The sequence below is a fragment of the Camelus dromedarius genome, chromosome 28, assembly GCF_036321535.1.
Source record: "Camelus dromedarius isolate mCamDro1 chromosome 28, mCamDro1.pat, whole genome shotgun sequence".
Lineage (NCBI taxonomy): Eukaryota > Metazoa > Chordata > Mammalia > Artiodactyla > Camelidae > Camelus > Camelus dromedarius.
This window is the reverse complement of record NC_087463.1, coordinates 15532108-15559723: the sequence shown is the minus strand read 5'-3', so window position 1 is coordinate 15559723 and position 27616 is coordinate 15532108. Positions and strand designations below refer to the sequence as shown.

Sequence of the window (27616 nt, the reverse complement as noted above, 5' to 3'; positions counted from 1 at the left end):
CCGTTCTGAAATTAGCTTAGTGCATTAATTCAGAAAGTAGTCGGCTGCATCTGATTGTATGCTTTAGTAATCTGAACCATCTGCCTCTCTATACTAAGGAGTTCACCTCTTTAATCCAGCTTACAGCCCATGAACCACTCTTCTCTATCGTTATGCCCTTGAATAGATGAGGCTGTGCAAAGTCCTTGGCTTTTAAATGTGTGGCTGTTGTTGAAGATATTTGGCGATTTTGTGTGGGTTTTTTTTTTTTTCCCTTCAGGTTTTGTCTGAGTTTTTGGTTTTATTTTTCTGGGGCAGAAACAATGGCCTTCCTTATGAAAACGATGATAAGTAACCAGGTAAAGAATTTAGGACTTGGTGGCGGGTCTGAAGAAAAAAAAGAAGAAGGAGGTGCATCTGATCCTGCAGCAGCTCACGGGATGACTAGAGAGGAGTATGAGGAATATCAAAAGCAAGTGATTGAGGAGAAGTGAGTACATGCAACTTCATTTCCCTTTAAAAGCAAGAAAATTCATTCTGATCATTCATTCTGGTCTTCAGCTCCCCAGTTTCTACCTCTGTGCTCTTTAGATGACTTTCCTCTTGCTGTTTGCCTCTAACCTTAGGAAAGTCTGTTCTGCTCCAGCAAACAATTTCCTAGCATGAGCAGTTACTATGTCCTGAATGAATGAATGGAAATGAACAATTAATGAATGAATCTACATGTCATAAGCAAAGCAGCTGAACATTTTCTGGTCTAGGCACATTTTAATTGACCTCCATTGTTCAAATGAAAAACTGTGAGCCTAACGATCTTTAGAATCTTCATGAAATTCACCCTCCTAGCAAGTCAAAAGCTTTCAAATTCTGAGAATTCAGACTTTGCACCTGGAAGAGGGCCTTAATGAACATATAGTACAATGTCCTTGATCTTACAAGGGCAGGCGAAAAGCCTAGAAAGTACAACATGACAATTATATCATGAGACTTGGCTTCTCAAAGACTATGAATAAATGTCTGGACTGCCTATTATAAAAATTTTAAAGATACAGAGGAGAACAGTATAATGAATGCCCAATATACTTATGGCATAAAATTGACAGTTGACATTTTGCCATAGTTGCTTATAGATGATTAATTGGTTAGATGATAAATAGGTAGGTAGATTGATTGATTGATACAGAGAACCATTTTTAAAGTAAATTACAGATATCATGATTTTTTTTAGCCCTAGATACTTCAGCTATATACTTCTAAAAAATAGGGACATTCTCCTGGCTATATAAAGTGTAGTAAAAATAAAATATTAGTAACATTTCAATCGGGTATTATGGTATGTGAATATCACCAATTTTTCACTGCTGGAGATCGATCTTAAATAAGTGTAATTTATATGAAATTTTTTAAAGTTTGAGGTAGACTTAATTTAAGAATCTTTTAATAATCAAATCAACTGAGTACTGAAGCATCAGTCTTTGCAGTTAAATGTTCATCATATGTTAACAAAAGAAAAGTATTTCTTTTTACCACCATGGCTGTTTTGCTAACGATCAATTACATAATAGTCGCCTAAGTCCTATTGCTAAGATGATTGCAGGTGAAAGGGTTAATGACCTGGAGGAAACTGAGAAATCACAAAAGCCTACATTCAATGGAAACCTTGTCTATTGTATTTTTTCCTGAAAGAAACCGTGACTTATAAAACTACCTAAATAAGATAATAGTGAATAGGAAAAAATAAATAAAAAGAAAAAAAAAGAATATAAGAAAAGATTTTAAAAATAAATAAATAAAACTACCTAGAATGTATGCTTGGCTCTGCAGTAAATTTAAGATCAGTTAAAAATAAATAAATGCAATGGCAAAAAAAATAATGTTGGTACTAAAAAATACTTGGGCAAAAAAAGGAGCATTCCCTGAATACTGGCTAGTTTTGCCTGTGGCATGAAAAAAAATTATAATGAAGAAACAAGCAGAACAGCAGCACCTAATGTTCTCAGCTCAAGGGGGCTCATAAAAAAGAAAATGGTCAGAAATATTGACTATATACCTGATATTAAAATATCATTTAATATGTCCCAGCAGTCAATCTGGTCACAGATATGGCATCTGTTTGATTGACTAATAACCTACTTTTCCTTCATTTTATATCTGACAGTTCAGGTACCAAAATAGCCAAACGGTCAGTCAGTGCATAGTCAGTTGGGTTATTTACCAGCTACTCGGCAGAGTGTGTGTGTTTTTGTGTGTGTTATACATTTATTATGTAATCAACCAATTTAAGAAAGAGCAGGACAATGAAGCCAGCCTGCTTCCTCTTAACCAGAGGCATAGCTTCCAGTCCGTCGCTCGAGTTTTCAAGAGCTTCATCACCTCGGATACGACCTAAAGAAGTAGGCATCAGAAATGGTTCGTCACAGGCTACATCTAGAGAGAGCTATAGACATAATAATGAAAATGAATACCAGCAAATCAAAGCCTCCTAAACTTGTCTTCATTTTAGAAAAGTTGTGAGACTGACTCTACTAATCGTAAACTAAATACTACTCAATAATGCACTCTGCTGCCCATTCATTTTTATTTTCCTTCTATGTTGAGATTTTTTTTCCCTGCACTACTGGTAACCTTAGTACTAAAAGAGGTCTATATCTAAGTAGAACATTTGGAAAGGTCTAAATAAAACAATCTATTTACCCCACCATTTCTCTCCATTATATAAAAAATGTCCTTTTATCTTAGTTATGGTTCAACAATTGCTGTGGCACCAGTGTGACTTGAACTCTGATATGCATCACAGACTTCAACATAAAAGCCAAAATTATAAAGCATTTAGGGGGAAAAAAACCCATAAAACATCTTGGCATCTTGGAAGAAGGCAGAAGTTTCTTAAATGTTACCCTGAAAGCAGTGACCACAAACCTTTGAAATGCTGAATTAGACATTATCAACGTTAGAAACTATGTCAAAAGACACCATTAAGAAATAAATAGGCAAGCCACAGACTGAGAGAAAATATTTGCAAAATGTGTATCTGACAAAGGACTGGGATCCAGGCTAGGTAAAGAAGGTCTACAAGTCCATAATAAAAGCAAAAAAAAAAAAAAAAAATGGGCGGAAGAGTTGAACAAATACTTCACAAAAATATACAAATGGCCTATTAGGACATGAAATATGCCCGATATGATTAGTCATCATGGAAATGAAAATTAGTCATCTTAAAGTGAAAACTAAGGTACCACTATAGCAACACCAGAATGGCTAAAATTAAAAAGACATGGTACCCAATCTTGGTCGGAAGGTAGAGCACCCAGAACCCCTGATCCAGTTGATAAGACGCAGGACAATGTAACCACTTGGGTAAAGGTCGGACAGTTTCTTATAAAACTACACTTACTCAATCAAACTGCCCAGTAACCCAGCAATTCCATGCCTAGATATTTAGTTACAAGAAATGAATATCCAGCTCCACAAAAACATGCACAGAAATGTTCACAGCAGCTTCAGTGGCCCAAAGCAGGAGCCAAGCTAGGTGTCCATCCACAGCAGAATGAATAACATGCGTGACATATTCATATAGTAGAAACCACTCAGCAATAAACAGGGACAAACCACTGATAGATAAAACAACCTGCATAAATCCCAGAAGTGTTTCATGCTCAGGGAAAGAAGCCTTAGGCAAAAGAATGCATAGCATGTGTTACATCTATATGAGGTTTCAGAACGGGCAAACCCAGTCGGGGGTGGAAAAAAGACAGTGGTCGCCCCTAAGACGGGGAACAGGTGTTGACTGGGAACAGGGGTGAGGGCATTTTCTCAGGTGATAGTAATGTTTTTTACATCTTCATAGGGGTTTGGGTTACACGCAAATACAACCAGTGGGAGAGGAAAAAATGCTTGTATATGTAGATACATATATGAGATTTATTACAAGGAGCCAATGCTCACGTGCTATGGAAGCTGAGAAGTCCCACCATCTGCCATCTGCAGCCCAGGACAGCGGGTGGTGTGGTTCCGAGAACTGGAGGGCTGGTGGAGGAAGGCCCAGTCAAAGCGGGAGAAGACAGACGTCTCCACTCGGCAGGCAGGCAGGCAGGGCTGGTTTCTCCCTTCTTCTGCCTTTTTGCTTTACCCAGACTCTCTGTGGACGGGGTGAGGCCCACCCACACTGGGGAGAGCAGTCTGCTTTACTGTGTCCACCGATTCAAACGCTCGTCTCTTCTGGAAACCCGCCCCCACCAGACACACCCCAAAATAATGTTTCATGGGGGCACCCTGAGTCTCAGTCAAGTTTTCACATAAAATTAACCACCAGAATACGTTTAAGTTCTGTGCATTTAACTGCATGCGAAATTTTAATTCAAAAGGAAAAAAAGAGGAACTATAAACAGATACGTAACTGTAGTTAATAGTATGCATGTTGAAGTGTTTGCGGGGAAGAGAGTACTGATGTCTACAAATTTGAAATGCATCAGAAAATAAAACGGATAGAGGGAGAGATGGGATAAAAAAACATGTACAGTAAGATGCTAATTGTAAAATGTAGATAGATCGTGGTATGTGGGTTTCAACGGTAAAATTCCTTCCATTTATTTGTATATTTGAGAATTCTCATAGTAAAATATTGGGGGGAAGATCTACTTCTGCCCACTTCCCAGGTCACTGATCTCGTGGGCAAGTTCTTTTTCCCTTTCCAAAACTAGAAGATTGAACCCAATGTTCTCTCATGCCTATTCTAGGCCTGGCGTTTTGTGGAGGGAAGAGTTTAGAGAGTGCCTGAGCCCAGGGCATAGTGATGAGCAGTTGAATCTGATGCCTTAATTGTGGGGCCAAAGTGGAAGCAGGGAAGTCATTTAAATGGCCAATGCAGTCTCCAATCACCTGGCCCAGCAGAGTATTTATATAAAGAACAGTGGACAGACCATATTTCCCGTTTCCATGGTAGGCATGGAGACCCGGGAGATTCTTCAACTTGAGAGTGGCCAGATTTAAACAATGCTTGAGAAAAATTAATCCTCCAAGCCAGCGGCCTGCTGGAACTGACCTGTGGAGGCTTGCGCTGACTCATGAAAGCTGACGTGCGCATCTCTCCCTACTCCTCGTTCAGTGACATCAGTTCACAGTTTGAAATCTGCCTTGGAGAGAGTATTTACACCATGGAAATTGGCAAGTACAACAGAGCTTCTCCCCCCAGAGGGCTGGTTGTGGTACATCTGCTAAGCACACCACTGCTTCCAGCTCTTTCTGATATTTCAGCACTAGAATGCTATGTAAAGAATCACTGCATAAGATACGGTATGACATGACAGAACGTTCCTAAAGCTGTTACTGAACACAGGTTCACATACCCGATGCACAGCAAGGCCAAAAAATACCAAAATGTCAGTTTGGAGCAGAGTTTTATTGCTGGGCCAAGGAGAATGGGTGGCCTGTGCCCATAAAACCCCCCAAACTCCCCACTGAGATTTTTTTAAAGGCCAGCTGAGGGAGGGGGTCTGTGATCAGCTGTGCACAATTCTGACTGGTTGACGATGATCAATCCTTAAGCACCAGACACTCTAGGTTAAATAGTTAATTTCTTCCATTTGGTGGTGGGTTTTAGCATCTGAAAAACTCAGAAAATCTGTATGAGATACTCTTACGTGGGTACTTCAGGGAGGAGCTACAGCAGAGGATATGGGGGAGGGGTCTGTCCCAGGAAGGCCCCAGAGGGTCCTGCTCGGTTAGAACTGCCCCCTTTTCTTTGATGCTCCTCGATATTGAGGAGAACAGGTGTTGGACAAGAGGGGGAATCATCATAAACTCAGCAGAGGAACTTGGTTTCAGTCTCCGATCCTGTTTCATCCCTCCCCCAAGTCTTGCAGGGAACGAGGCAGTGACCACACTGGCTCCTTCCTGCTGAAATGGGGCACAGTCCCACCCCGATTTGGGGAATGGACACTGAGTTGGAAATATTCATGAGTTCCAAGTCTTACATAATTAAAATCTCATTCCCTGAGGAATTAAGGCAAGTAAGCCTGAAAACCTGGCACTTTGGGGGGAGACTAATAGCCAGGTGGCCAGTTGTCTACTTTTATCTGAGTAGGTTTTAACTTTTGATGTGGTATTAATACATATATAACAATAGCTATTTGCCACTACACGTCTCCTTTTTTCTGCTAACATCTGATCTAAAGCAATTTTATTGCCTAAAAATTTAATAGTTACAAGAGGAGACCTTGAGGTCATAAGGTTGCAGATGCCACCTGCCAGCAGACACTGCTCTGAGAATGGCTGGTGGTGTCCCGAGTATGACACCACTCAGAAATACAGGAATGTGTCTGAAATCACCTCCGCGGTGGTCACCTAGTTTTACCCTGGATGTTTGAACCACAGCTACTCCATTTTGACTTTCTAATGCATTCCCCTTTCCAAAGCCAAAGCAGATGTACAACGCATGTCCAAAAGGCCATAAAACAGGCTGCTTTGGTCAGTGAAGTTCAAGTCAAAACATGTATAAGCTAGAATGACTTCCCCACACCTCAATATGTGCAGATTTTTCCATCATTTCCCCTTTTGATTATAAATCTTTTAATAGAAGGCACTGATGATCAAACTACCTGTCTCTCCATGCTGGGGTGGTGGCTCCTGCCCCAGGTCTAGATCACGTCCCTCCCCTCCGTGCTGGGCCTCCTTTGTATTTCTTACTTATCCACGTGGGGGGAAAACTCATCAGATATTGTGAACAGACTCAGGTATGTTAATGGGGAAACACTTAACAGGCCTTACATTGTATCACTTATACCCAACTGTCAGACAGGCATCACACATGTGCTTTCAGCAACAAACTTAAAGCAAGCTTTGTTACCCATCATGACTAGTTATACTGTGTGACAGCTCCATTAGAGAATACTCTATCCTAAACATTAGGGGCAATATTGATAGAGAGACAAACATTTGGTAAACAGTTCAATTAGAAAACATAGATTAAAAAACAAATACTTCCGGCAACAAAAATTATAACCACATTCATCAGTTCACTCAATCCTATGCAATCAATCCCTTTTACTACCAGTTTCATGAAATCAAGAGTTTTCAAAGACTTCTTAATTACCTTGCCCAGCTCAGCAGTATGATTTAAAAGAAATCTGTATTTGTCAAAAAATCCTTTTAATGAATCTTTCTGAAGACGAAGCAGTTCTGCAAAGCATCACCTTAACTGTCCATGAACGACCAAAGCAAGGTAAAAGATCTGATTACAATGTTTCTGAGGAAGAAACTTAATCAAATTGCTGTACCATACAACATTCCAAGACAACTACAATTATGACTGACAGCATTACACCAGCACATATCCAAATTTCAGACACTCCATGTAACCTCTAGATTGTCCATATTAACATTTATCCATACCATATAATTTGAGGAGGCTTATCACTCATTTGACAATGCTTCCCATGCAATTCAATATACCAACCAACCCTAAATATTTTTCTGAGATGTCTCAGGGGATCTCCCAAGCATCCCAAAGTTAGCTGAAGTCAAAAGAACTTGAATTAAAACTTGATAGGCAACAGATGACTGGATAAAGAAGTTGTGGTATATTTATACAATAGAATACTACTCAGACATAAAAAGAATAATGCCAGTTGCAGCAACATGGATGGACCTAGAGATTGTCATTCTAAGTGAAGTAAGCCAGAAAGAGAAAGAAAAATACCATATGACATCACTCACATGTGGAATCTAAAAAACAAAAAACAGAAGAAAACAAAAAAAAAAGAGCATTATGAACTCATCTACAAAACAGAAAGAGACTCACAGACATAGTAAAAAATCTTAGGGTTACCAGGGAAAGGGAGTGGGAAGGGATTAAATTTGGGAGTTTGAGATTTATAAATGTTAGCCACTATACATAAAAATAGATTTAAAAAAAAGATTCTTCTGTTAGCACAAGGAGCTATGTTCAGTATCTTGTAATAACCTTTAATGAAAAAGAATATGAGAGGGGAGGATATAGCTCATGTGGTAGAGTGCATGCTTAGCATACACAAGGTCCTGGGTTCAATCCCCAGTACCTCCTCTAAAAATATAACAAACCTAATTACCTCCACCCCACCAAACAAAACAAAAAGAATATGAAAATGAATATATGTATGTGTATGCATGACTGGGACATGGTGCTGTACACCAGAAATTGACACATTGTAACTGACTCTACTTCAATAAAGAAAAATTTGATAGGAAGTTTGTCAGAAATATCCAAAAGTTTCACACAATCTGTTATCAGAAACATTCTAAGTAGATTTGCTCTCTTAGCAGAGAGTAACCAAATCTAGTCCTGCCCCAGCCTGCTTTTAATAACAAAATCCATGTACCTAATTAAATTTAATCTAATCTCAGCCCAAACATGCAGAGAACTCTTTACCGGCTCCCTTTCTACCAACTGTCCACAACTTTCTGTATCCATATTGGTTTGTCCCTTATTTTTTTTTCCCCCATCTAGAAAAAAACAGCTCAAGGACCAGTCACTTTTTTTTCCCCCATTAACAAAATGTAATTTCATTCCTCATATCTTTTTTTAAATTCAAAATATATATCTTAAAATACATCCTATTTTCCTACTGTATACTGAAATGTTTCCCCCATTGTTTTTAGTAGCTTCAATTACACATTTAAGTTAGAATCCTCAGTTCTTAAAAATCTTAATTTCTAGGGAATGTTTCAGTCTCTTATTTTGTTTGGGAATGCCCTAGCTATTCAACTATTCAATAAACTTCCAACATTTAACTTGATTTAGCATGACTCTAAAATTGCAAGTTTCCAAATATCTGGAGAGATCATTCTCAAATAGACATTCCCAAAACATAATTATTTCCAAAAACCTCACCCCAAAGTTCCTCTCATTTGCACCCAATTCACCCAGAAGACAATCATACTAAGTTAATGTTTTCCTTTCTGCTGACAAACATGAACTTACTGACCTTCAGTAAACCTAGGTACAATTAAAGACATGTCTGTGTTGATTATACCAACAAGCTTAAGCTAGCTTTAATATAAGGTATCAAGTCAATACTGAGTATTTCCTAGATTACATGAACTTGAAATTTGTCCTGTCTTCTTTTATACTTAGTGTTTAATTTGTAAGCACTCTTGTCAGTTAAATAGAGCTCATTCACAAGTCTTTATGTAAAGACAGAATCAGAGATCTGTCTTTTCACTTGAGGTTTAAAAAATCTTTTTTTTTCCTTTGAGAGGCCAGTTAAATCATCTACATCTCAAAGGCATAGGAAGAGAATGCAAATTTCTTTGTAATTTCTTTGTAAATGCTTCTACAAAACCAAACCATTTTGGCTATTTTCAGGGATTTTTCTTCCCTAGCTCCCAAATAATCCACTTCAGTTTAGAGAATTCACTCACTCACACTCACGTGCCTCCCTTGCAGCAAAACCAGGAAGAACAGAATTTGGACTCAAATACCAAGTCACCCACGCCCCCAAGATAAAAGCCGAAGCAACTGCAAAAGGCTCACTTTGATGTAACAGCAGAGCCATTAGGGGCCACTGTCCTTCAGATCTCAGGGAGTACTGAGCCCACGTAGTGTTACAATAAAAATTATCATTTTCCTTCATTTGTGGGCGCATAGCTCAGGATCTCCTAGTTTTGCAAAATATACCCTAGGGGACAATAAGGTGGAACAGAGCTCTGATCATCAATAATTATTCACGGCCGATGTTACCGAATATCAAACAAACAATTCAAAACAGTCTCTCAGGGCCGCAGATCCCTAACCCCAAAAGGGGGAATTCCCAACCAATGCCCCATCAGTCCAAAAGAGGAGAACCCCAACCAAGACCCCATCAGAGATGAAGCCGAATGAATGACCAAGGCTAGAAAGGGAAAATTTCAACCAACCCTCCACGGGCCTGCATAATAGGAAGAATATCCTGGTGTCATCACATGAGAGCCCTGTTACTCCCCAAAGACATTTCAACCTGCCAATGCAAGTACTGATACACACACACACATACAAACATGTTCCCACAAACAAAAGATCAGATGGGGTGTAGCCCCCAAATTTCACTTCCACTTCCAGACGGAGGCTTCCAGAGTAGCCTGGCTCCTGAAAGAGAAGGGACCCAGAGTGGCTCACTTTCCGGAAAAGAATGAGCCCAGATGGAGCAGGTAGAATTTTCCATCCTGCGCAAGCTGCAGTGGCTCACCCCAAAATGATGCACACAAAAACACAAACAACAAATAAGCTACGGTCACACAAACAGAAAACCAGGGGACGTGTCGTCTAAAAATTCCACTTCCACTCCCAAACGGAGGCCTCCAACAGACCAGCCCAGCTCACAAGAGGGAGCAGACCCAGAGTGGCTCACAAGGCACCTGAGCATCTCCCTTCCTGGTGGGAATGAACCCAGATGGAGTGGAGAGAATTTCCAGCCTGTGCGAGCTGGAGCCACTCACCTTTGGCGACAAGGAGTGTGGGCAGCAGCTCCGGAGGTTTCTCAGCTCCAAACAGCCTTGGGCTGGGGCGGCAGCTCCCGCCAGGGAGAGTCTCTTCCAGTTCCCGGAGCTGAAGTGAGCTCCGGCAGCTGCTGGGACCCAAGGAAGGGGCTGCCCCTAACTAGGGTTGACCTGCCATGGGAACAGACTCCTGGCCTGGCTTTGCCAAAATTGTTACCAAAAGCAACTTTGGGTGCCCGACGGCATTTACTGTAGAGCCAAGCAAGGAGAACTGACTGCCTCTTGACCAAAAAACCCAGAACTCCCTGAAGGGTTTCAGCTGAGCCTTTTTAAAGGCTAGCAGAGGGCGGGGCATCCCAGGGTGTGATCAGCTGTGCACAATTCTGATGGTTGATGGTGATCAAGCACCCAAAGGTCTGAGGGCTGCGTGCTCAAGCTCATCAAGCAGTTCATTTCTGCCACTTAGTGACGGGTTTTTAGCATCTTAAAATGAAACCTGCATGAGACACTATTATCTGGGTACTTCAGAGAGGAGCTACAACAGAGGATATGGGGAAGCCCCACAGGGTCCTGCTCAGTTACAAGGCTGCTACAAACATTTTTTTCCATGAAAATAACTATTCTGTAGAATTTAAAACTTCTGTCCCAATACTACTGAACACCCTTTATCATCAGCTCATACATCTAGCAGTTCAGAAGCACTGAACGTTAATCCCTAATCAATATAATAAAATAAAAAACAGAATGATTTTTAAAATGTAGCTTCTATCCATGATGCAGTCCGGCTGCGATCAGCTTCTGGAAGCTGCGTTCTTAACAAGCTCTCCAGGTGATTCTGATGCTCGAGGTCCCAGGTTGCACTTAGAGAAACACGGTGAGGTCTATCAACTCTACAGCAGGAGTGACCACCCCACCCCCTCCCGGGGTGCATCAGAAAGAGATGCCCAGAGCCAAGGTGTCTTTGGGATGTAGGGTGTGCACTACGTGATGACAGTGGAATGACAGACAGAGAGGCAGACGTTTGGGGACGTAGGAAAAAAAAAATCCCCTACGTCCCATTCGTCTGCTGGCAGTGGGAACTCAGAAAGAATATCCCGGTCTGGCTCCTCTGAGCAGGGGCTCGAGCGGCCTTAACTCTTCATGTCCTTTGATCCTTTATTCTATTCTTTTACTTTTAGGATGGAAAGAGATGCTGCATTTACACAAAAAAAGGCAGAGAGGGCGTGCCTGAGAGTTCACCTCAGAGAAAAGTACAGACTCCCAAAGGTGAGACACTCAACACTGTAAATATCTGGTCATTTCTTACGTCGTCAGAAATGGAGAGTGTTTATCAGCCAAGGGTGACATTCGTGTGTGTGTGTGTATACATACACACATATGTGTACACACACATACGTAAGTACATACATATATACATACATAAATATATTTACATATGTCTTAATCTTTACTGAGGTTTTTGACATAGTGAAAAGAGCATGGGACTAGCTCATAAAAACTAGATTCCAGTCCTTTAACTTCTGTGAACTTGCATTTCCTCCCAACAAAATGGGGTTAATAACCCACAGAGGACATGTTTACGTAACTTTCTCTGCAGGCTGCAGAATACCCACACATCACTGCGCGCACCACGCATCTAACAATCACAGCTGACCTTTACTGGGCTCTTTCTACCTGCCAGGCACTGCTCTCAGGGCTTCGTGTGTATCAGTTCCTGTTATCCTCACCACAGTCCTGTGAGGTAGGTTCTTCGAGTAGAGGAAACAGAGGCAGAGACAGAGTAACGACCCTCCTGCCAAAGACCACGCTGCCAGGCAAAGCAGAGCCCGGAGTCTCAACTTCTATGACAGTCTGCCTCTTCTCCAAAGGAACAATCCGTTCCTTCCTTTTGGAGGCGACGTAACAGTGACGGTCGTCACCGAGCGCCAGCTTCTCCGGCTCGGTGCTGGCTGAGGGGATAAACGCCTGGGGGCTCTGGTTAAGTAATTGTTTTACAAAAGTCGTGGGTATGACTCTACTAATTGTAAACTAAAACCTGCTCACAATGCACCCTTCTGCACAACCGTTTTTACTGGCTGGGAGCTGGGAGAAAGACGTGCTGACTTATTCTGGCACAGGGCTCCTCTGCACTGCTCCTGGGCTCGCACACAGGGGTGACCAGAGGCCCAGCTCCCTGCTGGCCCGACTCCTCATTTCTCCCCAGCCCGGGGATCCCCTAGCTCGTCTAAATGACTCCTCCTCCACCTTCTGGGCTGGCTGTCCAACTTCAAATTCCAGAGGTGCAAATTCCTTCCTTAGAGACCATCTTCCACCTGCAGAAGCCAAACAAGAAGGTCCCTTCAAAGTACTTGATCTTCTCAGGGATAAGAGCCACCTTCCGTCCGCTGGGTGGGTTAGAAAGCACCGCTAAACTGATTCCATCAGTGGGTTCCCTGCAGATCCCTGGAGAACCTGACTTCAGAAGCTCTAAGCACTAAACAAAGCACGGTCCAGGCAAGGCCACTGCTGAAGGCACCAAGGAATCATAGATCCCTCCCCATGGAGAGACTGGTCCTAAGATGCTCTCCCTGATGGGAGGAAAACTCACAATAAAATTTAAACTCATTTGTGACCAGTGAATTTTGAAAAGAGTGCCTTGCTTTTTGCCCACCTCGTTCCAGTTGAATACTTTTTCCCACTGGCCTTACGTTTTGGAAGCACGGAGCACTTCTAAACACTGTCCCTCCCACTCCTGTCGTCTGGAGGGATCTCCTGAAACCCCTCGGACGGTGCTGGCTGTGTCTGGCAACGTGGCGGCAAGCCTGACTCAGATTCAGGCTGCCAACCTGAGGCCCCGCCTCCCGCCTGGGATGCACCTGATTAAAGCACCATAAATCTCGTTTGGAATGAAGAAGAAATTCAATGCACTTACACACACACACACACACACCATCAAGCGGCTGTGTCTGTTCCACAAAGGTGAGCCTTTTTAAGGATATATATTTGTGTGTATATATATATATGTATTCATAACATTTATATATATCTATAAACAAATGTATGTGTCTATATATTTGTTGCTGTTGAGGATATACTTTTGACAAATGCTCTGTTGTCCTTCTGTGGGGATATAAGGAGAAATGGGTTTTAATTCCAGCTCTGCCACTCTGACATCTGCAATCTCAGATGCCATTTGAATATACCTGAGCCTCCATTTTCTCATCTATAAAATGGGAGCAATGACACCTACTCCCTGAGGTCTCCGTCTGAGGAAGTAAGATGTTCCTGACAAGCCGAGTGGCTGACACGTGGACAGAGCTCCCGAGACGCCAACTCGCACTGCTGTCATTATCTCTACACATAAAAGTCTTCTTTCTTGATAGTAACAACCAGGGGTCTTGAAGGTCTGATGTGTGTAAACAGTGCAAGACTCTGTGGTCCCTGACCGGCGAGCATCTGAGCTTTGCCTGTTTTCTTCCTTAATGGCGAGTCAGTGGCCTTGCCCACCCAGGTCCTCGGGGGGAACCCCTTCAGGCTTAGCAGAATGGTCTGGATGCTCTGCAGAGAAGAACTAATTCCTAAATCTCTGAGCCAAGCTGTCCTTTGGAACAAGAGTCTTTCCAACAGAAACTAAGGAAAGAGGCAAGATTTATAGCCATGTAATGGACAGATTCATATCCTCCCTGGAACGACAGTGACTCTATCTGCAAAGGCCACTGCTCCCTAACGCCAGCTAGAGGAGGGGCAGGCCACGAAGAAGCTGACACACTGTTGACCGCGGAGCCCAGCATCTCTCACTGCACACGTTACTGACGCTCACGTACCGCTTTTCCTGTAGCTGTTTCCAGTGCACAATGCATGAGACCCCGCCTGATTTTCTTCATAGACCCTGAAAGAGATCTTTGAGTTTATCTAAGAATCTAATGCCAGGACAGCAATAATTTTCTGGAGGCGACTTTTTTTAAGTCCATTCTTTTGATATTAAGGACGAGGTTGTCTATTTTGTTTGAAAGCAACCGCCATGCTAGTAGGCCCCCCTGAGAGCATCTGTCAGAAAGCAGGAGGTGGCAGCGCCCTTGCGGGATGGAGGTGAGGACAGGATGGGAGGGAAGCCTGTGAGCAGGGGGATCCTCCCACGGGATGCCAGGAGAGAGCTAGGAGACCAACAGGCTTTAGCTGTCTCTGCAGCAGCCAGCATGGGGAGAGATTTTGAAATGACTGACAGTAACGGAGGAAGAGCTGAAGGAACTGGAATATTCAGCCTTGAGAGGAAATGACTTTGGGGAAACACTGACCATGGGGGATAGTCATTTATCAGGCCTTGAATGTCACACTTTGGTTCTAATATTTGTATCAAGGCAGCTTCTCTAGAGGGGCTCGCGCTGCCGGCTGGTATGGAACCGTTCTTCTGAATAATCAGGTCTTTGATTATTCAGAAGAACCCTCCATGGTGGAGCCTTTAGAATGCCTTCTGAAAACCGCAACGGGAATATCAGTGGCAGGTTTTCATCTCCTGGAGGCTCCAGTAAGGAGCAAAGAGGCCCTGGAAGGCCAGGCAGTGCCCATGGGCATCACGGTGACTGGGAAAGGCCAAGGCCGTGTCAATGTGTACAGTGAGTTGAAGGGAAAGGATGAGGGGCTGTCTGGTCAGTACTAGACCCTTACAGCAGCCTGGATGGGGGCCAGCGAGGAGATGAGGCCACAGATTCTGGAGTCATCACCTACATCCCCTCCATGGGGCTTGCCATCTTGATTACTGCACTCATCGGATTACTCCTCTGATTCCCACGATTAAAAATGGTCATCATGGTATATATACATAATGAAATATTATTCAGCCATTTAAAAAAAAAAGGAAATCCTGCCATTTGTAACATGGATGGAACTTGGGGACATCATGCTAGGTGAAATAAGTCAGAGAAAGACAAACACTGTATGATCCCCAACTATATGGAGAATCTGAAAACTCCAAGCTCATAGACACAGAGAACAGACTGGTGGTTGCCAGAGGCAGGGGGAGTGGGTGGACAAAATAGGTGAAGGGAGTCAAAAAAGAAAGACTTCTAGTTAGAAGGTAAATAAGTCCTGGGGATGCAACGTATGGCATAGTGACTATTTTTTTAAAAAGTCATCAAAAGACATGAGTAGATCAAATAGATGTTACTGTCATTAGCAGATAGCTTAGCCTCTGGGTAGCCAGGGTCATGGGAGGCGCACCCCTTCCTCTCCCCTCTAGAGTCTAAACTCTCTTCCCAGAGCAGGTGTGGGTTTCTGGGCTACCAGGGTGCTTTGGTGGCTTGATCCAGGTGTCTGAGTGGCATTTCTCTTTTTATTAAACTTACTTTTTTGATGGGGGGAGGTAATTAAGTTTATTTATTAATTTATTTTTTAATGGAGGTACTGGGGATTGAACCCAGAACCTCATGCGTGCTAGGCGTGTACTCTATCATTGAGCTATACCCTCCCCCTTTAAACTGATTTCTATATACAGAAAATCACATATCATAGGTGTGCACTCAATGAAACACCATGAAATTCACATAAATCAAGGGACTTGCCCAAGGCCCCAGAGCTCCCCTGAGCCTCCTTGGTATTCCCCCAGTGCTTCCTCGTGCCTCATTCTCTCCACAACCCCCTAAACGTGTATCTCCACCCAGGTTGGCAGACTTGAGACACAACTGGCTAACAAAGAAAACGGTGCTGAGCAGAAAGCAAGGGTCACCAGGACCTTATGGGCTGCTGATAATAACCTTCCCCTCCCCTTGGGCTTGCAGACTCCTCAGCCCCTGTGCCGTCTTATAAAATCCATGTTGGGTAAACAGCCGAACTAATAGTATTAACAGCCCACAGGGGGTCGGACCCACTCACCAAGTCCTCCAGCTAACGAGGAAGGACCCCCTGGGGGCCTCATTCACAGTTCCCTGGGGTCACTCACTGCAGTTACATAACCAGCAGGAGGCAGTTCTGGGCCCGTCCCCTCACCGAGGCCCAACGGAGAGCAGATTTGAGGCAAATGTCTTCCCGGGAGCTGTCAGGTCTAATGAGGATAACTGTGTCACATTTTGGAATTAGAACTGTATTTTCCAAAGAAATTATTTGGCTGGTGTTTCGTGTGAAAAAGAGTTTCAGTCGATTGCTGATGGAGGGGAAAGAAAACGTGGCTTCTGAAAGGAGCAACAGAGGCCTGGCGTCTGGCAAACAGCAACAGGCCTCCTCTCGGAGTTTACTGCTCACTGTCAAGGACAACACCGTTTGTCCTTCTCGTGTCTTCTGATGACTCCTTTTCATTGCCGTCATCACATCAGGAGTCACAGAAGTGCAGTCATCAAACAGCAGCGATCAGAGGTGAGTGTAGGAAAGTGTGTCCGTCCCGAGTATGTTCACACATGTCCACTCTCAAGTTGGTTTCCAAGTTACAGATAATTACGGGACTTCTAATGTCTAAAGTAACTCACGATGCTCATGTTAGATTTGGGTCTCATGCCACTAATTATGGTCTGTCCTGTATCTTCAGTGTTTCCTCCCGACTGACTTCTCCTTCACAAAGGAGGTCACGTCTCTCCAGCTAAAGCAAACAGCACTTGGAATAAACGTGGCTTTCTGGGTCTCTTCCTAATGACTGGTTCCCGGGGCTCTGCTGACACCTCCCTCCTGCGCATGCTCGGTGGCCCGTCTCAACGCGGTAGATGGTTCCATTATCACCTCTGGGGACCTCTTCCTGGAGCAATTTTTCCCAGAGCAGAACTTTCTTCACCTGGTTTAGCTAATCGCTTCCTCCTTGAAGCCCTCTCTCTCCTCAGTTTCTGGATGCCATCCTTCTGGTTCTCATTCCCCTTGAACTGTTGCCTCTCTCCTCTTCATGGATTACCCTTCCCCTGACTGCCCCCAAATTTCCGAATATTCCAGGGTGTTTCCTGTGTCTGCCCTTTGTCGCTCCCCAGCCGGCACATTCTCCCCGAATGGCTGCGTCTTGCTTTTGCTTTCAGCTGCCGCCTGTATGTGTGTTGATGAACCCGCCAATCTACACCTCCAGCCCACAACTTCTCCCTAAATCTCCCCACTACGTCTGCCTCCACTCGGGCACCTCGCAGCTCAGACCCAGAACAGACACGGACAGTCCCCGCCCCTGCTCCTCCAGAAGCCTCCACGGACACGGCCCCGCCAGCTCCTCCCCCTGGGCTGACAACCGGAAGTTATCCTTGCCTCGGCCCCCAGCCTCCCGCCCACGTGCAGCACATCACCAAGTCACGGTAATTTCACCTCCTGGATGAGTCTCAACCCCTCCCAAAATGCAGGTCTCATCACTTCTCAGCAATTTTACTACAATACCTCCTAAGTAGCTTTTTGACGCTGCGTCTTGCTCCTCTCCAAATTGCAGGGTGAGGTTTCCAAAATGTAAACTGATTCTGTTCCTATCCTGTTAAAAAAAAAAAAAAGTTCACCATGAATTTTTAAAGTCCAAACCACCTGGCCGGGACACCATGATGTGGCTCCTAGCTTTCCAGCCTCACCTCCTGCTTCATCCCCTACACCTTTTGCCCCTTTTCTTCCTGTACCACAGTCTAGTGCCACTTCTTCCAGAATTTTCCATGACCTCCTGCCCCTCCCTCTTCTCCGTGCTTCCGTAATACTTGAGTGCATGTCTCTTATGTGCTCTTCCCACCCTGAGTACTCTCATCTGCTAGACCATGTGCTCCTTAACAAAGGGGCTGAGGTTTTTGTCTTTGTCCCCAGGGCCTTGCGTGGTGTCTGACATGGAGAAGCTGTGCATGTGCGCGTGCACGTGCGCGCGCACACACACACACACACACACACACACACACACACACACACACACACACACACACACACACAGCTACAAACACACAAACACCTCCACGTAAAAGATTTGTGAATGATCGTTACTGGGAAAAAACAAAAACAAAAACACACCCAAAGAACAAAGTGTCCAAAATAGTAGAGTGAATTTATCTGCCCTAAGAGTTATACTAAAATCCATTTTCATGAAAAGAACAAGTCTGGATTTGACATGATGATTTTGTATAAAATACCAAGGTTACTTCATATCATAATTAAGATGTCATTTTTTTCAAATAGAGAGAGTAATACGTTTTAAAGAAAGCCACAAGATTTTCTTCCTAAAAACAAAGGTGCCCTCCTTCCTAGCCAATTCAAAATGTATATGTAAGTCAAGCCAAATTAATAAGAGAAAACAGTTCCACAATGAACCCTAATCCTATTAACGGAATTGTCAATCTAGGTTAGTCATTGAAAAATAATGTCGTGCCCCCTGCTGAGCTATATGATTTAGTTACACCTGGTGTTTGTCTGCTGTATTAAGGGCATCGTTCACTTTGAACAAAGATGAAGATAGAAGAAAATCTATCAGTAGAGTTTCTTTAAACATGTGCCACTGGAACTGAATTTTAAAGTTGCCTCTTAGAAACAGATAGGATTCTGAGAACCTTTCTTTGCCTGCCTCCTTCCGATCAGGAGTCTTGGGGCTGCCTGGCAGGGTCCCAGACACTGAAACCTCCTGCTTCCGAGCAGCTGTTTCTGGTGGCAGCATGGGGAGGCCATCAGAGGCCCATCAGGGGCTGTCTCTTACTGCTCCTCCCCGCCCCTGCCCCAGTTTAGTGTGTTCGTTCTAGTCCTGCCCTGGAAAGAGCTGTGGGCTGGAGGTCCTGGGGGGACATGGTGGGGGGAGGGAGAGTCTTTGGATTCGAATGCGCGTTGCTTAGTGCACCAGCTTTCTCACTAATCCTCACAACCACCCTAGAAGGTAGGTAGGTATCACTTCCCCCTCATAGATAAGAGCAGCGGCTCAGAGAGGGAACTTGACTTCCCAAGGTCACACAGTGGGTAAATGATAAGGCAGGATTTGACTCAAGCCCATCTGACCCTCTGGCCATGTTTTCCTGCTAGACCTGGCAGCAGTGCTGGGTTCTTGTCCCCTAACCAGTGGGATGACATTTATGCGGGTATCTCCACCTCTCAGGACCTCGGTTTCCTCATCTGTGAAAGAGAGGCTTGGACAAGGGGCCTCCAAGAGCTTCTTGAGTCCCTCTGGAACCCCTGCATAAAGGAAGGACGTGTAAGATGTACACAGAGGGGAAGTTTCAGTCCACGGAGGGTCCTATGTGTGCACGCTCTCCATCAATGTTAAAAACTGATGGCTATATTCGAGAAGTCAAATCCACAGCCTCTGTCCCAGTCTGGCTGTGCTGAGGGCTCTTTAAGTAGCTGAAGAGGGAAGGACAGTGGGGTGTAGCACAAGTTGCAGCCAGCCAGCCCCGGACAAGGTCTCAACACCATTCACACGTTAGAATCACTGGGGAAATGAGGTTCAGTCTGGGTCCAATCCCCAGTACCTCCATTAAAAAATAAATAAAAATAATAAATAAATAAATGAACCTAATTACCACCCCCCCAAAAAAATATTTTAAAAAATTAAAATGCTACTACTTCCTGATCCCTGGCCGCAGACCACCAGAGCCAAATCTGGGGGTGAGGCCTGACCACTGTGTTTTTCTACACTTTACAAGGGATTCAGAGGCACAGAGAGGGTTGAGAACCACGATCCCAGGGGAGAAAACATAAACTCAGTCCCTCAGCAGCATCTGCTCAGAACAAGGATGAGTGTGTCTGATGGCGCCCAGTCCCCAGGGCCCCACACCCACTTCCCTCCTGGTCCCTCCAGCTAAATTCACCCTTGTCTCAGCAAAGCCAGCCACGCCCACTTTTACTCTCTATGGAGGCGTTTGTTGATTGACTGTATCCTTTGATCTACTTCCCTGCCCTCCCAATGTCTTGTAAGCTCCAGCAGGACAGGAGCCAGGGAAAGCTGTCACCTTGCCTAGAGGCCAGCGGGACATCCTCCCTCTTAACCAGGACAGTCGGGGTGGTTTGTGAAGACAAGTGACTGCTGACATTGATGAGCCTCAGAAGTAGGTAAAACATCAAACATTACATCAACTTATCAAAGTGAAAGAAATCCGTTCATCTAGCTGTTTGGTATTCTGTAGACCAAAAATAAACCAAAACCAAAATCAGATCTGCCTCGTATGGAACAAACTGCTGTGTGCTGGTAAACCAAGTTTGATTGACTGGCCTCTAACACATCGGGAACACTCAGCTCTTCGACGATACAACCATGAAAGATAGTTTATCATCGAATCTCCAGTTTGGTACAAGATGAAGGCGGGTTTATCGAGATTAGGGTGTAGGAAGTCTGAATCCAGAGTCCTGCTGACCCTTCAGTGAAAGGTCAGAAATCAGTCACAGCGAATAACAATGGCAGGATACGGGGCTATTTAAATAATGGGGCATTGAGCACTGGCAGTAAAGATTATAAATCTGGTCAAAAACCAAGAGATTAAAACTGATTCTGGTCAGCCAGCATAAAAATAATTGGTTCTTAACTGCATTAAACAATATCCCAAATTGGTAAGATTTCTAGAAAAGAGAAGACCTCTGAAACAGAGCCCCGAAGAAGAAGGTGTAGCCTGCAAGCCCCTCATTATATGCTGGTTCACCTCACTCACTCACTCACCCGTGCATGCACTCAGTCATTCATTCCTTCCCTCACACCGTGGTTCTCAGCGCCAGACTTCCCCTCCCTCCCTGGAGCTGACTCACATTTGCTGTAACTGCACTTGAGCTTGTGGGGTGCGATGAGGCATTGCTGCCCTTCCTTGATGTGTGAACTCTGTCAAAATATCCCTGATATTCCTAACCTTTGTTTATGCACAGCAGAAAGTCAGGACAAGACATTCACTATTTGGATTGTGGACAAAGTCCTTTTAGCAAGGTGGTCTTTTAGGCCAGGGAGAGACAAGGACCAGGGTCCACTGTATAAATCCCACGGACGTTCCTTAATCACTTGCTCTGTCCTGATCTTTCTCTTAAGGGCTGGTACTCGCCCACCCTCAGTTTCATCGCCTTCTTTATCCCAGGAATCGTCGCTGCAGGGATCCTGACTCCAAGCTGCCCTTTTTCCTCTAAAATATTAATAACCACAGCTACTGTTTGTCCAGAGCTTAGAAGCTCACAAGGCTGTTTCATAGCACGTCTCGTTCAATCTTCCCACTAACTCACTGCAGGTCCCTCCCAGCGGGCATCAAAGTGTAAGGTGACTTGCTAAGATCATGTGGTGGACAGAGGACAGAACTGAGTCTCCTGACTCCAAATCCCACAGTCTTCCTGCTGCTACAGGCCGCCTCTGCAGGGCAGTCTGGGTTGGCTGCAGCTTTTTACAGATGGGACCTTATACATATAGATATACATTTACATAGATAGATAGATAGATGATAGATAGATAGATAGATAGATAGATAGATAGATAGATAAAGAGAGATTCTTTTTCAGATTCTTTTCTATTATAAGTTATTACAAGATATTGAATACAGTTCCCTGTGCTGTACATAGGTCCTTGTTGTTTATTTTATATATAGTAGTGTGTATCTGTTAATCCCAAACTCCTAATTTATCCCTCCCTCCCCACCGACTTTCCCTTTTGGTAACCATAATTGGTTTTCTATGTCTGCAAGTCTGTTTCTGGTTTGTTAGTAAGTTCATAGTACAGAAAGGTTGATTCCAGCACTAGAATCATCACTTGAAACAGTGGTGTTTCTAAAGGATAGTCAGTAACATGGTCCTTCTAGAAGGATGGTAATCATAGGACTCTCTGACCACAGCCATTGACCACACCCAATGCTGCCTTTAGACTGGACAACCAGTGCCACCTGCCCTGAGCCCCATGCTTTAACAGAGGACTCCCCTCTGTCCCTCCTCCGGCCACACTCCTTCACAAGGGGTGGGAAGTCTGCAGGCCAAAGGGACAGGCCTACCCAGAGCCCACCCTCCTCTTCTAGACCATACTCTGGCTGACCAGTGCCCTGGATTCCTTGCCTAAATGCATTCTGGGGCCTGCCCAGGCCTCTGCACCCGGTCTGTCCTGTTGAGGGTACGCTGAGCTACTGGCCAGAGTACTGCTAGGCTGGAAAAGTGAGGCCGGAGTCTGTATCCTGGGAACCACATACACAAGGTTCCCACTGAAGGACGGAACAAGAGATTGCAAAAAAAAAAAAAAAAAGAGGCCCAGGTCATAAGCTAGGCCCTCTGTCAGTATTCATCTTAGGCAAATTACATAACCTTAATTTAAGGATAAGGAAATAAAGTTCAGAGAGGTGGTGTAAGGTACCCAAGGTCACACAGACATTAGGGTAGGCCTGACAAGGGGTAAAGGGAACTGGGCCCCCTGGGTAGCTTTCTCCCAGAATTGAGAGCTTAGTGTTAAAAGGGAAATGAACAGGCCCAGTTTGCTAGAAAAGTCGAACCTGTGGAGCAGAGGTAGGTCATTCCCGGGACAGAAGTTAAGATGCCAAGAGAGCCAGGCCTTTTGATGGGGCCAACCGCCGTGGACAGAGGCATGATTACCCAGTGCAAATCCCCCCCCACTCCGCCTCTGAAGGTTATTACATTCAGAAATAGCTTCCTTTAGTTAAGTGCTTAATATATGCCAAATAATTCAGTTATCATTTAATTAATCTTCTCTAACTCTTAGGCAAATCACATAACCCCAATTTATGGATACGGAAATAAAGCTCAGAGAGGTGGTGTAAGATGCCCAAGGTCACACAGCCTGTAAGTGACAGAGGTAACCTTCACGTTCAGGCAATCTGACTCTCGAGCCAACGCCTTGGCCTCTAGGCTGCACTGCCCCCCGGGAGTGTGAAGATAAACAAGTCAGTAGCCATGAGACTAAAGCTTTACAGTCAGGAGGACCTGCACATTCGGTGTTGTTAAGGCTGCTATAGTCCCTGACAACCGGCTCGTTGAGTCAGTCAATAAACATCTGCTGTTTGTGGTTACATGCCAGACCATCCGCTGAGTTCTGAGACTTCTAGATGAGGAAGTTGCAGTCCTCTGTCTTCAAGGGATGTGTTCCGCTGCTTCTTAAACTTTAGCAAGCCCCAGCATCACCAGGAGGGCTAGCGGAATCACAGCCGGCTGGGCCCAACCCCCCCGGCTTCTGAATGAGCAGCTCTAGGTGAGGACCAATGATGTGCATTTCTAACCAGGTTCCGGAAGATGCTGCCACTGCTGGCCCGGGGACCCCACTCTGAGAACCACTCCAGCAGAAGTTGTGCTGATCAAGAGCCCCCCTGTGAGTCGGGAGGCAAAGTGGACCCACTGCTCTCCCTTCCCTGGGCGAGTGGAATGAGGAGAAAAGAAACCTCAGCTGTTCCAAAGCTGCAGAAGCAGCAGGCCGAGTTACCTGGTGAAGGGGAGGCAGGGGAGCACCGGCCCGTGAGTCCTCACGAGGGGATCAGGTCTCTGGGCACCAGCTGGCCGGACCGCTGACCCTCTGGCCCTTCTAGCTGCCTATCCCTCCAGGCCCACATGGCAGCTACTCTGTCCAGGTTCAAACCTGGTGACATGCGCAGAGATCTTATTACCAACCAGAGGGGCAGGGGTGCCAGGGTTCCCAGGAATGCCTTTTCAACTCGTGCACGTTGTATCTCGGGCTGCAGCAGAGTGGCAAGGGTCCTGCATTTCCGTGAACTGAGAACCGCCAGGCTGCAGTCCCACTCTCCTCCCCTCCCTGAAAAATGCCCTGAGGACCATCCACTAGGGAGGCCACTTCGAGGGCAGGTAAATAAAAAATACACAGAAGTGGAGGATTGGCTGGGAGCCCCTGGGGATTAACTAACTAATTAATCCCCACACCAGTTTGACGAGAAACTAATTAATCCGTTAAGCGCTTTGAGGGGCCGAGGCCTGGCCAAGTGCAAGGAGAAGCTTCTCTCACCTCTGGGAGGCGACGCTGAGAGCCGCCCTTCCCAGAGGACTCCGGGGCCCAAGCCCCCCAAAGGCACGCGTCCCCTCTGCATCCTCTGCCTCTCAAGCTGTTTCTGAAGCCAGCCTCGCTGTCACTCCACCCAGAGAACCACATACAAGAAGGAGCTCTGGGGAAGTTAGAACTGGGAACTCAGCAGGTGCCAATGTTTCTCAGATCAGATCAATGCAGTCTGATGAAGATGAAGACGATCATGTTACCTTCATGCACTTTATGGCCTTTGGTAACAAATTCCAGGCTGGTCACAAGACCCCCTGGGGGGCTCCTACAGTCTGCTTAGATCTTTCCCACCACTTCAATCCCAAGTTCACTTAGGTTTTTCCCATCACTAGCTTTTCTGATGCTCTTTTTCGCTCTTCTGTGTCTCCTGGAGCCCAGTTTGTCTCATGTTATAACCTGATCTCAGAAAATTGTATCTGAGAGCAGTCATCTGGGAATGTAAATGACCCTTGCCTTTCCCAGAGAAACTTCTTCTCTAGATTCTTCTTTGCAGCCTAAGGGTAAAGGGATTTCCGAGACCAGGCAGCAGGGACTCAGGGATTCCTGAACAGCCACGCCTAGGACCACAAAATGACATTGTAAGGCATCCACCCCACGCAAGGCTGGATGGTCGGTGTGCCATGTCAGGGTCACAGCATCAGCAATTCACTTACTAAACAGGTGCTGTGTTTCCAGGTGACGAGGATGTACGGTTGAGTTTGACGTGATTCTGTGCCCACGAGGGGCCCTCTGTCTAGTAGAAAGGAGGGAGGGGGCCATGGTTAGACAGAAGTTGCTACTAACAGGTGATGACTGGATGGAGGGCGCACTGTCTGGTCACTGTGAACCCAAATCCCACCCTCCAGAGGGGGATGAGCCGCGGCCACGGAGTCACAGCCTGGGGCTGATTGACAACAAAGCTTGCAGAGCTGCCCTAAGGCTGAGTCGGGCAAGCTTTTCACAGCATGACAGAGAGGGACCCTTAAAATGAAGATTGCTGAACCCCACCCTGCAATTTCTGATTCAGCAGATCTGGGGTAGGGCCAGAGAATTTGTCTTTCTAACGTTAACACTGCTGGGTTCAGGGACCACACTTTGTGAACTGCTGTGCTAGAAGGTTCTGATCAACCCAAATGCAGTGAAAGAGGGGTCCCGACCAGGACCTCTGGTGTCCAGGACTGCTACCCGGGACAGGCTCTGCCGCGAGGCCACCTAGCATTCCATTCCTCCATCCACCCTCCACAGACCCTTGTCTTCCTGCTGCTCTCAGGGTTTGTTGGTTTGTCTTACAGTGATTTCCCTATTTCTGTATTTGATTTCCCGCACAGAGTGAAATGGATGAGAACCAAATCCAGATGGCTGGAGATGATGTGGATTTGCCCGAAGATCTCCGGAAAATGGTCGATGAAGATCAAGAAGAGGAAGAAGATAAGGATTCTATTCTTGGGCAGTTACAGAACCTTCAGAACATGGACTTGGACACCATAAAAGAAAAAGCCCAGGCCACCTTCACGGAAATCAAGCAGACGGCGGAGCAGAAGTGTTGTGTGATGTGAGGGGCAGGGCGGGGGTGGAGGAGGCAGCCAGGTCAAGGTGGACGTGCCGCTCCCCTGTGGAGCGTTTCAAACAGCATATACTTCAGTGTAGTGAACAGTTAGGAAAACCATGATGAGAAAGCTCTCTACAGACACGTAGGTGACAACTTGGTTGTTCTAAAGGTTCCTGGTAGGGTGTGTACCTAGCACCCTGCAGCAGGAATCATTCTGTCCTTTTAGTAGTAAATGTGGTTATAAGCAGGAGCTCTCAGCTGAGAAGGATGCAGAACATACATCTGCTTAAAGATCTTCAGGACAGTCAGGAAGAAACGAAAGCAACTGGCATTTCATCTCCATCCTCTTTCCTTAGAGGGCAAGGTCTCACCCTGTCCAACCATTAGCAGAACTCCAGGTCCCTTCAGAGAAAGATGGGAAAGGTCAGGGTGCCCACTGGGAGCCCAGGCTGCAGGCTCAAGGGCAATCAAAGATCACACCACCTCTTACTCCAGGCTCCTTGATGGAGCAGATGCTTCTCAAGTTCGGCACGAAGCCAAGGGGCAGGAGCAGGGATGGGGTAGAAGATGAGAAAGGGAGGCAGAGAATAGGCTTCCCCAGCGTTTGCACTGCAGCTCGTCATTCTGGAGGCCAGGTGAAGAATGGATTTGGGTGGAGGTGGGGGCTAGGGGAGAGGGAGGGCCAGAGGCTGGGGAGCAACTGGAAAGCCTACTGCTCTTTCTGCATTCAGTGTCATCTCTTCTTGTTTGAACTTGGTGATCACATGGGGACAAAGGGGCGGGGGGCAAATAGCATTGAGAAGTCAAATCAATTTGTGTGTGTGTGTCTCATTATCTCTCTCCACCCCTTTCTCTCATCCTCTTCCAATTCCGGCCCTTCTCCCTATCTCTTCTCCCTCTTTTGCTCTCTTGTCCCTCGCCGTCCCACCCCTTCAGACTAGCTTCCAATAAACCACACTGTCCCTCAGTGCCACAGTCTTCCAGGGTACCACTGGCCCTCCACATCCACAGATGCAGAACCATGGGTGCCGAGGGCTGACTGCACTCCGCTGTTTTAGATAAGGGATTTAGCATCCTTGGATTTGGGTGTGCACAGTGGATCCTGAAATCAATCCTCTGCGGTTACCTAGGCAGTTACCCAGGCACCACTGTATTTACAGATTTCTTTTTCCTAACATTTGCTCTTTTTCAAAGGAAATTACCCAGAAGAATGAGAACACTGACCTCTGGAACACTTCGGGCTGTTTAGCCAAACCCAACCCAGCCAAAACAAAATACTGGTTTTCCAATGAATGTTCACAGAATAAATAATTCTCAAAGACCAATTTTATCAAGAACTGCTCTATCAGAGGAAAAGGGAACTAAGACCCAAAAGTTAGGGGCCAACCTGTCCTCTACCTAGACTTCCCGAACGTGCTGTGTAAGAAGAGGTTTCATGTTATGAAAATACGTAAATAGAACAGATGATTAGGGGTCCAGAACCTATGGTCCATGACAATTATAGCCCCTCTTGGAAGTTCCTGGGAGAACACTGGCACGATGTTTGAGGGGGATTTGCCTTGAAGCCCACTGTCGTGGTCCGTCCCAGCACTTGTAATAAGACCAAAAGACTGGGTGGCTTATAAACAATAAACATTATTTCTCATAATTTTGGAGGCTGAATGATGAGATCAGGGTGCCATCACGGTTAGGTGAGGACCTTCTTCTGGGCTGTTGGATTCTCAGTTTATCTTCACACAGAAGAAGAGACAAGGGAGCTCTTGGGGTCTCTTTTATAAGAAGGCAAATCTCATTAATGAAGCCTCCCCCCTCAGGACCTA

General features: G+C 45.4%; 1 protein-coding gene and 1 long non-coding RNA gene across 2 annotated transcripts in view; one reads left to right on the top strand and one right to left on the bottom strand.

Annotated features, from left to right (window-relative positions):
- The window catches only part of LOC135319527 (uncharacterized), a 54457-nt gene that overhangs the window by 7831 nt on the left and 19010 nt on the right, over nt 1–27616 (bottom strand). The window contains exon 3 of the long non-coding RNA XR_010378185.1: nt 17737–17824. This is a non-coding gene — a long non-coding RNA (uncharacterized LOC135319527). The remainder of the gene's footprint in view (nt 1–17736; nt 17825–27616) is intronic.
- CPLX4 (complexin 4) lies at nt 209–25803 on the top strand. The gene is made up of 3 exons (XM_010979982.3): nt 209–469; nt 11607–11694; nt 25576–25803. The coding sequence occupies exons 1-3, from the start codon at nt 303–305 to the stop codon at nt 25801–25803; spliced, it is 483 nt and encodes a 160-aa protein (XP_010978284.1). The 5' UTR covers nt 209–302.

Excerpts from the sequence above, each read along its gene's own strand:
- CPLX4 (XM_010979982.3), top strand. The coding sequence starts at position 303 with ATGGCCTTCCTTATGAAAACGATGATAAGTAACCAGGTAAAGAATTTA. Across the intron at positions 470-11,606 it reads AAGCAAGTGATTGAGGAGAA|GATGGAAAGAGATGCTGCAT; the intron begins GTGAGTACATGC and ends TTTTACTTTTAG. Across the intron at positions 11,695-25,575 it reads AAAAGTACAGACTCCCAAAG|AGTGAAATGGATGAGAACCA; the intron begins GTGAGACACTCA and ends TTTCCCGCACAG.